The 12,613-nt window shown below is 41.8% G+C and overlaps 1 protein-coding gene across 1 annotated transcript in view; it reads left to right on the top strand.

The window, feature by feature from the left end:
- The first annotated feature begins 902 nt into the window (after positions 1-902).
- Positions 903-12,613, top strand: part of sgip1a (SH3GL interacting endocytic adaptor 1a) — a 63,049-nt gene continuing 51,338 nt past the window's right edge. Inside the window, exons 1-2 of the mRNA XM_041040128.1 lie at positions 903-1,109; positions 1,895-1,939. Coding sequence (XP_040896062.1) covers positions 1,930-1,939 — 10 coding nt within the window. The 5' untranslated portion in view covers positions 903-1,109; positions 1,895-1,929. The remainder of the gene's footprint in view (positions 1,110-1,894; positions 1,940-12,613) is intronic.

Consider the following 12,613-nt stretch of genomic DNA (forward strand, 5'->3'; position numbering starts at 1 on the left):
CATGAAGAGGCACATGGCAAGGTCTAGTTAAAGCATGACTGAAGACAGGTAGATGGAAAAAAGAGATACTTATTTGTCCCTCTGCAGGAGATTAGTTACCACAGACTTTTGGATGCCTCATTAACATGCATACAGTATACATCCATATATGCATATGTCTATATACAGTCAATTATTTATGCATATTTACTTATTGGATGTTGCTTGCTTAATCTTTCGTCTGAACAGTCCTAGCTATGAATAATGATTTGTAAAGCATCCACTATCTGTGAAATACATCTTTGTTGCCATATATACCTCATGGATTACTGTGAGCGACTTAATACCCATACAGAATGCAGAATAGTACCGTGATGACAGTGACTACTACTACACCAAGTAAGAATAAAAATAGTAATCCTCGCTGTAATTCCTTGTCCAATCCCAGATTTGTATTTTTCTGTATCACTTTAGTCTTTCAGTTGTTTGTTGTGCTTCTTCTTTTTTTTTAGGTTTGCCTAATTGTCAGTCTCCTCTGCTATTTGGTTTTTCCAAATAAACATTCACCTCCTCCTTCCCTCTCTTTCTCTCTCTCGGCACACAACATACTCAGACACACACACAAACACGAGCGCACACCCCTCTCTGGTGGGCTGGTCTGTCATCAGTCCTTCCTGCTAGTTGGTTGCAGCTGTAGCCTGCGTTGCCATGACGTCACACCGATCGATCCGCGTCCCAGTGCAGTGGGAAAGCACTGAGACAGAAAAAGACAGCGGAGTGAAACAGGGTGGCAGAGAGAAGGGAGGGTGGGAGGGAATTGGAGAGAGAGAGAGAGAGAGAGAGAGAGAGAGAGAGAGAGAGAGAGAGAGAGAGAGAGAGCAGAGTGAAACCACACTGATATTCCAAGGAGGGTGGGACAGAGACGCAGGCACACACAAGCAGCTACTACGGGAATAGTCACTGTGCAGGGCAAATATTTTGTGCAGTGGCGCGTTAACATAGAGTCTGTGTGTGTGAGGGTCGTCAACATGGGTTGTCACTTGGCTCACACCTGCCTGTTATTCTCTCCACCAGCATATAATTAATGTCATTCACCGCTGGGCAGGCTCGGCACACTGCACTGACATAAGGTAGGGTGAAGGGGAGGGGTGCATGTGTGTGTATGTGTGAATCTGTCGTGTTTGTGTATCTTCTGTATTTACTCTGTACATGTCGGTTGGCTTCTTCTGTGCCTCTGTTTGGATGTGTAAACTATGTGTGTTTATTTAGTGTGTGCGAACAGTCATTTGTCAGGCAAGAGAGGTTACTAATGTAGAGTTCTGTAGTGTCAGGAGATTCAAGCTGTAAGCCATGTGACTCCACAAAGTCCTGCAGGGATTGGCTGAGGCCCTCTGTGACCTCAGCCAACTACCTCCGCCCCTCCACAGCACTCCCACCCCGCTTCCCAAACACACATACACACACACACCCCTCCCTCTCAGTCTCTCCGCCTCCCTCCCTCTCTCTACCCTGCCCCTTTTATTTATTTATTTTTCCTCCAGTTAGCTTTTCCCCCCACCTCTCAGCATCCTCGGCTGTATGTGTAGGTTAGAGCCGCAGTAGGAGCAGCAGCAGCAGCAGCAGCAGCAGTAGCACTAGCAGCATCCATGGCTTAAGCCCCAGCTCTGATCGGCAACTAGCCCAGCCAGGCCCTTACCCCTCCTCTCTGTCCTCTCTCTCTTTCTATCCCTCTCTGCATCTCTCCCTCCTGGGCTAGTTGACAGGCAACGTCTGGGGGTGACGGAGGCTCACAGTTAGCCAGGGCGTTAGCCACACGCACACGGCTGCTCTGCTGCCCATCAGTTCTACTGTATCTCTGGTAACCGGGGGCTTCTTCTCTATCTCCATCTCCCCATACCTCCTACTTTCATTTCAGGCTCCTTGGAGATAGAGGAATGCAAATCTGCAACCATGATGGAAGGTAAGATGAATACTTGTTATTATTATGCTCTTCCCTTTTCTGTTGTAATTCAGGGTAATCCTCCTTTATGTCCTTGCCCTGTAGCAATTAATCTGCTGGAAAGCGTGTGTGTGTCTGTGTCTGCGTTTGGAAGGTTCAGATGCCATAAGCTGCCCTGCTATTTTGAGTACATACATTCCGGTGACTTGCATGTTATTCTTAGGAAACGGGCACAGCCACTGAATGTCCATCCATAGAGGCACAATGGCGAGGCTAATTGAACTGTGTGTACCTTTTGTGTGTGTGTGTGTGTGTGTGTGTGTGCATATGTCTGAGCACCCCACCACCATCCCCTTCTCCCGCTTCCCATCGTAAAGGATTATTTGGATTTATTGTGCAGGAGGGCTTATGTGCCCAGCTGGCTCACTTGAATAAATTCTCTTTGTATGGTGTACTCTGGAACACATTCACACACACACGCGTACATGCTTTCAGTGCTGTATGACTGCTGTGTATTTGCTCACACTACATACATACCATTTTACCCAGCACTTGGATGTGGATTGTATGTCTGAATGGGTGGGTTCATGTGTATTTTTGTACCCACCCATCGTTGGACTGATCCATCTCAGTTTGGTGTCGTGAGGAAAAAGAGAATCGATGATTGTTTTAGTATCATGTCCCTTTAATTGATGACATCATCAGGGGGAAGGCCAGTGATGGAGGGATGAATCCCTACAGCTCTGCAGCTGGCACGCAAAAGCCTCCGTCCATCCATCCATCTCACACTGTATCTTTTCTTGTCTTTCATACTGTTCAGACATCCTGTATTTAACTACCAATGATTTTTTTTATGCGACAAGAGGAACCACATATTGGCTTTCTAGAATCAGCTTTGAATTATGTGAGCTGTCATAGTTACCAGTTACTGACACACAGGCAACATTTTGAGGCAGTGATCGTAATGTAAATATAGGTTAAAAAAAAGAGAGAGAGAGAGAGACAGAGAAAGACAGAGAAAGATACTGATTGATTGCCTACAATGTTAACCCCCTGCAGTTATGTACATTTCCTTTAAATGGTTATTTTTTGTTCATGTACCAAAAAAGCTAGATGATGATGTCATTCAAGCCTGTTTATTCCAGGGAATTTAGTACATTAACTCAGTGTTAGTGTGTCCGCTGCTGAGGAAGAATCTTTGGTTGTCTGAGGAAGAATTAGCTGGTTGTCTGATTTTGTGTGTCTGTGTTTGTCTATCAGTGTTTGGACATGAATGATGTTATTGCTGCCTCTTCTCATGTTTTGGTTTCTCTGTGCTTTCACATCAGAAAACAAATAATGTTCTTTTAAAATTAGGCTTGGTTTTGTGGGGTGAACTTGTGCTCATACATTGATTTTGAAGTGACAACTTGAGGATGATTGGCTTTTGGAAGTTTGAAAGTGATGATTTTCAGCTGTAATTTGCAGCTGTTTCATGTTTAATCCACTGTTTCTTCTCATTTTGGACACCCTGGACAGAAACAAATGATTTATACTAATTTTACTTTCACACTCATCCAGTAATTGAAGCTTTCTTGTTCAAGAGAAAGGGAAACTTGGTTTGCAGGAATGGTAAAATAGTAAAACACAGAACAGTCGAGTAAAAAACAAAAAAAACCCAACAAAACACTAAATACTGTAGATCACGCATGTTGTATATCCAAACAGGGCATTCTTAGCTTAAATGACACCACGAAATCTGCTTAAAAAGTTTCCATCTAATTGTAAGATGAATGGAATTGCATGGATATCTGACCAAAAAGTGGTGTGGCTCTGTGGAAATTTAACCACTGTGCAAAAGTCTCATGATCGGTTTCTTATAGATTGGAGACCAAGATTTAGATAGTTTTGCAAGCCCGTTCCCTTTGTTATCTGCCCAGGCGTTCTAAATAAAGGTCTGTGATTACTGGCCTGCCCTGTGAAGTCAGACTCCATCTAAATTTAAATCGAATGAAGGACATTTTAATCAGTTGAAGTGACTGATTCAACAATAATGGCTTTTCCTAAATGTCTGATAACAGTGTATTAAATTACCCTGCTACTGTATCACAAAAACATTCAACCAGTCTGGTGTGGGTTTTAATGATAATGGTTAATTTGTTTGTGACATACACGTCATTATACAAATTACAAAGTGGTCAGTAGGTTATAATTTAGATGATAACCATGATACATAAGAATACACCCTTTCTGTCCTTTAGTTAGGACAGAGCTGTTGTTGCTGTAGTACACAACTTATGTGCAATGATGTAGAAGAAGCTCATGCAGACTGCGCAGGTGCAGATGCGCAATAGATCATTTTAAATATTAGCTCTCGCAGGACAATGATAACAGACAACACAATTACCTCCCGTTGATGATCAACCCAAAGTGACTGACTCAGTGTTATTCCTTTGGTATTTGGTTTATGATATAGAAAATTATATATATTGAGTATAAAGGCTATCTCTTGCACAGTGTTGAGCAGTAAAACAGGATTTTGAAGTGACTGAGGAAATGCTAGTTCATTTTCAAATGTTTTGTCTAGGTGTTAATTTGTAATCTAGGCAGTCTCTACCTTTTTTCTCTTAGAATGCACTGCGGTTTACAGATATCATGGTTTAATTTTATCAGAAGAACAGAGTTGCACAGAAGTGATTGATCCCACAATAAGTAAGGATTCTCCAGCTTTAACTTAATAGTAACAAATGACAGGCTAATCTACTGCTCTTCCTCCCCTGCAAGTGTTGTCCTGTCATCGTCTGCTTTTGTCACGAGCCAAGTTGTTAGGTAACAGTGGCAAGGCAAAAACAAAAAAAAACAGGCTGTCTGCAAACAGCTTCCCTTCCATTAGCATGGCTAGCACAGGCTTAGCATGGACTGTGTGAGGGCAGGATTACAGTCAGGTGTTAAAATTGGATGCTAATCCTTGTTAGCTCTGCTTTTTAAAGCCCCATGCCATGGCCAGCATGGCTGTCCTTAGGTAACACACAAGACATAGGGCGATTAGTTCATTTTAATTCAAAGACACAGGGGCATTTATCTGATGGTTTGTGCTGGAATCGAGGATCACGATCACCATTAGGAAAATTCCCTCCAATAAAACTGAAACTCAATCATACTTTCAGAAACAACATTTCTATGAACAATTTTGTCTTTAAAAGACCATCTCCCCTTAAATACCTCTGTATAATAGTACTCACTACAATCATTTGCAGTGAATTTCCTGGGTTTTCTGCAAGTGGGATTGCTGGTCGTGGTGGATAGTGTGTATACATCATTGTTAGGCAGACGCTGTGTGCTTTTCTGTGCTCATGAGAGCTTGCACTTGCGTGGTGGTTGATTCACTAGTGACTTACTTCTCAAAGTAATTGTTCTGCGTAGCATGGGATTCCTGATCTCGTTGGACTTAGAAGGTATGAGCTGTAAGGAGGGGGCTCAGACATCATCAAGGCAATGGTGAAGTTTAATAGATTATTTTTCTAACTGCATAAAAACAGTGTATTGCTTATAAACTCACATAAGCTGACATCAGTGACTCCTCTTTCTTAAAGTCCAGTTAGCAAGATAGTAAGTAAAACTTTATTGGCATGGCAGTTGTGGTTGGAGGATTGGTTTACTAGTTTGTCCATCCATCTTTCCCAAACACTTTGTTTTCCCATGGGAAAAGCCTTTTGATTTTAATTACCCCATGGCATTTCCTATAGCTTTACCATCAGGAGAACGTTAACATTGTAGTTCCAGCACAGATAAGACTCTAAGTATAGCAAAATTAGTATGTTGTTGTCAGTAAGACTTCGGTATGTTGTCAGAATGTTGTTGACTCCATCCAGCAATTTTGTGGGTTGTAATGAACACTGCTCTTGTGGCCACTACCAGGCCTTCAGATTTGTAGTCTTGGTAATCCTAGGTACTAGCTGTAGGAATCACACCGTCACAGGGAGGTCTAGTGCTTAGAGCCTGCCTGGCTGAAACCTGGATAAACTCTTGACAGGAATGCAGCGAGTCGAGGACAGAGAGGACGTTAGGCCATATGGTGTGCTCCTCTTCATTCCCTTAACAGTCCATGACCTGATCTCACCTTAAATGATAACTTAATAATTATTTGCTTCTGTTATTATTGTTGAGTTGGGAGATTCTCAAATAGTAAATTATGTCAGTATTATAATGTTAGTTTTGCTGTGTTACAATTAAAAACAAATTAAGTTCTAAATGTTTCAGCTCATGGCATAAAGGCATGCAGGGTCTTAAACACTGACTCAGCTTGTCAAAAGCATCTCAGCATAAAAGATCATGGTTTTCAGTTGAGCTGTAATGAAAGCCTCATGAGACCGGTGAGCCCAGTGGAATAACCAGTGTGTGAGTTGGGTCTAGTGCCAGCACTGGGACAGTCGTTTAACTTTAACCTATCCCTTTAACCCATCTTATATTTCTTTTGATTGCCGAAATTGCCATAAACGTTGAAATACCTTGGTTTCAAGATAGTTAGCTGTTTATGTGGTAGCAGCACCGTACTAGGTGCATGAAGCATAGATCCTATTTCATTTTCTCCTAGAAGTGTTTTTGAGGCCTTCTGGCACAAACAGTCATCTTTTCCAATTTTCCATTTGGGAATGTTTTTTCTGTGATAATATTGCCTTATTCATTATGAATGGCATTATCTGTGTTATTATTGCAGTTGAGTGGTAACATTATGTTAGGTTGTGGAGGTAGTGTTTTGTTCAGCCTTGTCATACAATAATCAGACATGCCTCTGTTATAGCCAAACAGACACAAACATAGTGGCACTGTATTACCACAAAATACACTGACCTGTTACTTCGGAAAACCATGGAGAAGGATCAGCGATGTCATCTAGTCAGCACATCTCTTGTCAGCTCTACTCAATTTACCATCACAACCAATAGGCTCTAACTCTCTCTCCAAGGGACTCTGCTGCCACATTGTTTCCCAGGTAACGACTATGAGGCTGACTCATGTCTCTTTAGGTAATAAGCTGGACAAAGGCTCCCAAGTGCAAATTTTCATCAATTTCTCAATAAATAAGTATTTGGTTAGGATGGGCACAAAAACATAAAAGATGATAGCCAGTGGTGCACCAGGCCTGTACCATTGTTGTGGAAACATTGTTAATGGTATGTTTCCTTTTGAAGTCTTTTGTGCAGGGATTGCTACACTGCTACTTGTCGCAGACCCAAATGAGTAATTTCCTGTCTTGCCATTGGCCCAAACACATAACTCATGTGGGACTCAACAGCCCTTAGTAGCCTAGTAGGAGAAATTTTATGATGGCATGAAACAGAACACCACACTGTCTGTGAATATGAAATGCAGAACGCAGAGTTGTATCCCCCTGCCATCCCCCGTGATCTGTGCCACTTATTCTTCAGTTTCTGTCCATGTTTCTCTCCTTGTATTAGTCTAATCTGGTTTTCCATAGCAACAGCAGTACAAATGTATCCATTCAGTTTTCCTAGCAGATAAAGGCTGTGCACATACGTGCTCGCAGGGCTTAGGTTGTTGTAGTCCTCTGTGTTATAGTGATTAGTAGGCATTTTGTTTATTCAGTCACCAGGCCAATTTAAACTCGCAGCCAACAGATAACATGATGAAAGCAGTCATGTTAGGGCTGTTGGTAGCTCTTCCCTCTTCCCTGCACTGGAGCACAGTAGGAATGGCATATTATTGCTTTAATAACGTGTGATTGTGGTACATGTGTGTCCAAATAATAACTGTGTACATGGACATGTCTCAAATTACAGACTAAAATGCCAGGTTCCAAGTTTAATTTCAAACTGACACAATATATTTAGGTGGAATAAATAATAACATGTTTTTTTTTTTAGCTGTACACAGAGTGATGTGAGACACTGCGTGTTAATTGAAGTATGTACACGGGATGGGTACGTGATAGACAAGGCTACTTCTGACGTCAATATGTATTCTGGAAGTAACAAGTGTGAGTCACTGGCTTTTCCTAATAATAACACAAGTGTGTGCATGGATGCTGATACAGCACTAGACATTGATGGCATGAGAAACTTGTGCATGTATGTGTTCATTTATCAGAGGGCATGTTTCTGTGTCTTCCTCACAAAGTGTGGCAGACTCAGAGGAAGCTCATTGTCAAATGTGTCACAGTAGAATGGGCCCATTGTGGCTGTGCTTGACAATAAGTTTGACAGAGACCCAAATGAACTTTCCCACAATAGACACGAAGGGACAGAGACTCAGGAGAGGAGGAGGCGAAGGGAAAGCAGTCAAAATGAATCGGCTTGTTCTTGTTCGCACTCTTCCTAACACCATATTCATTCTTTCACAGACTCCACAGCACAACATCCTCACAACAGCCCTTCCAAATTCCATCTTGTTGTCTGCGCAGACACACCCGCTCACACACACAAACACACAAACACACACACACATAGACAAGCTTATGTAATGATGCCCAAGATTCAGAGCCAGATAAACAGACATGTTTGTGTAATCTCGTTTCAGCTGGGGGGAGAGGAGGTTCTCTTACACTGTAATCAAACTGTTTCCTTGAATGTCAGACTTAGTGTGAAAAATGTCTGTCAAATTTGTCATCAGATAAAAGCAACTGCTTAAATTGCTTATGGTATTTGTTTGCTAGGACGAGACTTTGACCATGTAGAGTAGTTAAAAAAACATGAAGAACACAGCACATAATTTTTTTTTCCTGACTAATATTGCTTTTATACAATAGCTGCCTTTTATTTCCCCATCCGTGTTGCACTGGTTTATTTAAGTTGAAATGTTACACGTACACATTAAAAACAAACAGGAAGTAGCACAGACTGTTAACCAACAGACTAGGGACGCTGTTTTCAGTCTGACGAGGCCCGCCGTGAGATTAGAGGAGCCTGCTGTCAAAACAGTAGGTGATTTGCTGTCAAAGATGTGTGGTCTAATCTAATCAGTGACTCTTTTTTATCATAAAAAAATGTCTAGTGTTGTGGCTGCTGCTCTAACACTAATGTCATCACTGTGATGGCACTATGGGTGCGTTCTTGTCGGGGTATATGACATGAAAGGAGCACGGAAAGTCTCTGGAGGGGTCTATCAACAAGCAAAATTCAGACAGGAAGCAAGTAAATGTAGTTCAGTACCCCACTGATGATCGGTATGTTGTTTTGTTCAAAACAATACAAGTCTTAATGGTACAATGGTTTGTGATTGGCAAATTCTGAGCTATCTGTCTGACTGACTCATCATCTGTGTGTCCTTTCACACACACATTACAAGGATGTGTTCGGATCACAGCCTAGATCCCCTGTGAGCCTAACACTGTGAATTACAAGGTCCTTGTGTATCTCTCTCTCAGTCCCAGGACACAAACAGTAACAGTCATAATAGAGTCTTTTACTGAGTCCATAGCAGTGCAGCTTGGAGAGCAATCCACAGTACCCAATTAGAGGAGAGAGACACGATGAAAGAGACACAGAGGGAAAAAGCTGACACAAGCTGGGAGATAGGAAGGGAGAGTGAAGCGTATGCTATATTAAGCCATTTCCAGGAAGACGTAGGTAAACAGAATAAGGAGTGGTGGAGAATGGAGTGAGTTAAAATACCCAGGAAGGATAGCGTGAGAGTGGAAGAGATACATGGAGAGCAGAAATGTGTGTCGGTGCCCCTAATGAAGAGGGCAAGGCAAACAGATAAAGAGGGACGGGAGAGCGGACACAGTGATCACCATTAAAAGCCTGCACTTTAAGTCACTTCCTTGTTTTTGGCTTTTTTGCAGTCTGGTCAGCTTGTGCTGGGAAGGGTGATTTAGAAATGAATAGAGGAGGTTCCCATATTGGTTCAAAATGGCAGCCTCTCCTGTGTGTACAGAGGGGGAAAAAAAACAACAAAATCGTTGAAGGTTGTTGATAATCATTGTGTCGTGCTGTTCAGGTAGAAGCTTGTCCACATCAGTGAGCCCATGCAAGTTGCTATATAAACCCATTCATTTTCATTTAATCCCGTAGATTAGTGATGATTTTTTTTTTTCAAACACATTAGTGCTCAAACAATGGTGACAGTGACCATGATGGCATCTCTGTCTTTGCTCTACGTCTGCTGTTTCCACCAGCCTTTGCCTCATCCACCTCAGTAACCTTTCTCTTGCTGCAAAGATCTTTCACTTCTTTCATCCCCTGAGTGTCTCTTATTTCCTGTTGTCCAGTTGATGCAGACCGCTTTTCTTTTCCTTTCCTGCACAGTCTTTCATATTATTGAAGAAGGAGTGAATAGACATGGTGGCAGGGAAACCCACAGGGAAGTGGGATTTGTTTGGGCCATATAATATTAATGTGCTTATCTGCATAATGTATTCAGCTCCCAAGCTGACTGTTAGTGCTTGGCTCAATCTTCTTTGACTCTACTTAATTAATAAATCAACATGAAATCTTTTTGTAGTTAACTGGATTAAATTGTGTGTGGTGTTTTTCTTGGTTTTGGAGACATCGACACACATGGTCATTATATGAGTTCTGATGCACTGATGAGATGTGTTGTTCTTTTTTTTTATGGACTACTCGCTTACCTTCAGCTTGCGTCATCCACTTCAATTAGCGATTTCCTTAGTTTCCCACAATTCCTTCCAATAAGCCCCAGGGAAACAGCATGACTTCTTCTGATGGGTTACATGTACAGGGGGAAATTAGAGGAATACTGATGCTGTACAAAATGTATAATGCACTTTTTTCACTGGACAAATCAATTCACAATGCCCCAGTTTCTCATAACATGTATTGTCTGTATATAAATTTTCCTAAGGGTGAGTAAAATAGTATCTCATCCTTCTTTGAAAGTAGTTTTATCCTGATTGTTGACTCTAGAGAGAACTTTTAGCTCTTTGATTCAGGTAGCTTACATGAAAACCTGCATTTGATCAACTATCTCTGGCAGTAAGAAAAATAGAGCAGCAAAGAACAAAATAGGCCATGAATTACAATATAAACTGCTGACATCACTTTTTTTAATATTTCTTTTTAGGCTTCAGCTTTCATATCCTTTCCTTCCTTCCTTCCTCCTTCCATTTTATGAATATTTCCAGTCAGTGCTACGTTTATTGGTTGTATTAGTCCACGTATGTGTGACAAATCCTGTCTTTGCCATATCTGTGGATGTGTCAGGGTCGAGCACTGTGTGTGTATTTGTACTGTATGGCTACTAGCCAGACCTGTGCAAACAGATGTGAGTTTCAATCAGTGGAAGATGCACTAGCACAGTGACGCAGAAACACAGCTACAGGAAGAGATTAGCAGCGTTTAGATTGATAACTGGTTGGATTGAGAGATGTAGTGATGGGGGAATGACTGAGCGGTTGAAGGGAAAGAGAGAGAGAGAGAGAGAGAGAGAGAGAGAGAGAGAGAGAGAGAGGAATGTAGGGATTGCGGGTGAGAGAAATGTGATTCATGAATGAGGGATGAACTGAGTGTTTTGAGGATGTGATTAAAGGGAGACACACTGCATGCATAGAAGTGTCTTGCCAGCTGTGTGTGACATGTTTTCAAGACTGTATTCTTTGCCTGGAAAGTTTTTGATTGTGTGAATGTCAGGCTTTGTGTGTCTGTACTCTCTCTGGATGGATGTAAACCAGGCTATTGGCCTGGTTTACATAGAGGCTTAAGTGAAAGAGCTGAAGAAAAATCGCTTGGTGCCTCATTTATTATTTTAACACAGTATACAAGTTCTTATACATGCACCAAGTTGTGTGACTATTAGTTAAAAATAAACTTGTTTGCAAACATGACTCAAACTGATGTCACTCTCATTGTCAAATGGTCCTTAAGAAATCACTAGACAATCACTGCTCCTCTAAATCTACACTTGTATCTAAGAGAACTAACTGAGCTGTGTGTGTGTGTGTGTGTGTGTGTGTGTGTGCGTGCGTGCGTGCGTGCATGCGTGCGTGCGTGCGTGCGTGTGTGCATGCGTGTGTGTGCGCGCGTGTGCGTGTGTGTGTTGGGGGTGACAAATCTCAGTTTTTGGTGCCTGAACCTTCTCTATCTCAGAAACTTAGACTGACCGAGGTCACCAGGTACAGAAACTTTACAGAATCTTATAATGTTTCAGATCTAAATCACATTCACCTCTTTTTTAACTCACATTTTTTCACAGAAGTTTGTAATTCTCAAATCCAACAAAGTATGGAGGCAGTATCATTTTAATTGATACAGATCGACATAATGGGCTGCAGTCATTTTATTATGGACAGTTTAATTTGGACAGTGATCTCAATTATCAGTGTTTTACTTTAGCGCACAAAACATTTATGTATGCGTGGGTGAATGTGCCCATGAAGGTGTGCATGTTTGTGTGGGTGCATTAAGATGCTGTTTGAGATGCTGAAGAGTTGGTCCTTCAGCGCGTTGTTGTCCCAGCAGCTATCAGATGGATGACTCATAGCAGATAGGATTTCATTAGCAGACATCAGACCTTCCACAGAATAGAGGAGCCATTGATTTTCACCATATCAGCGAGGAGGGAGACAGAGGGGGAGAGAAAGGGGAGGAAGGGGGACATGGGTACAGAGAGAACTGCAGCTGAGAGAAAACTGCACATCAGTGAAACTAAACCACACAGCACAAAGCACCTGTCATCTGTAGTCCCACTGTAAGACACTGCTGACGACTACCGAAAAATGTGTTGGCCGTACACTTCTCA

Source organism: Toxotes jaculatrix, chromosome 6 (assembly GCF_017976425.1).
Source record: "Toxotes jaculatrix isolate fToxJac2 chromosome 6, fToxJac2.pri, whole genome shotgun sequence".
In the NCBI taxonomy this organism is placed as follows: Eukaryota; Metazoa; Chordata; class Actinopteri; family Toxotidae; genus Toxotes; species Toxotes jaculatrix.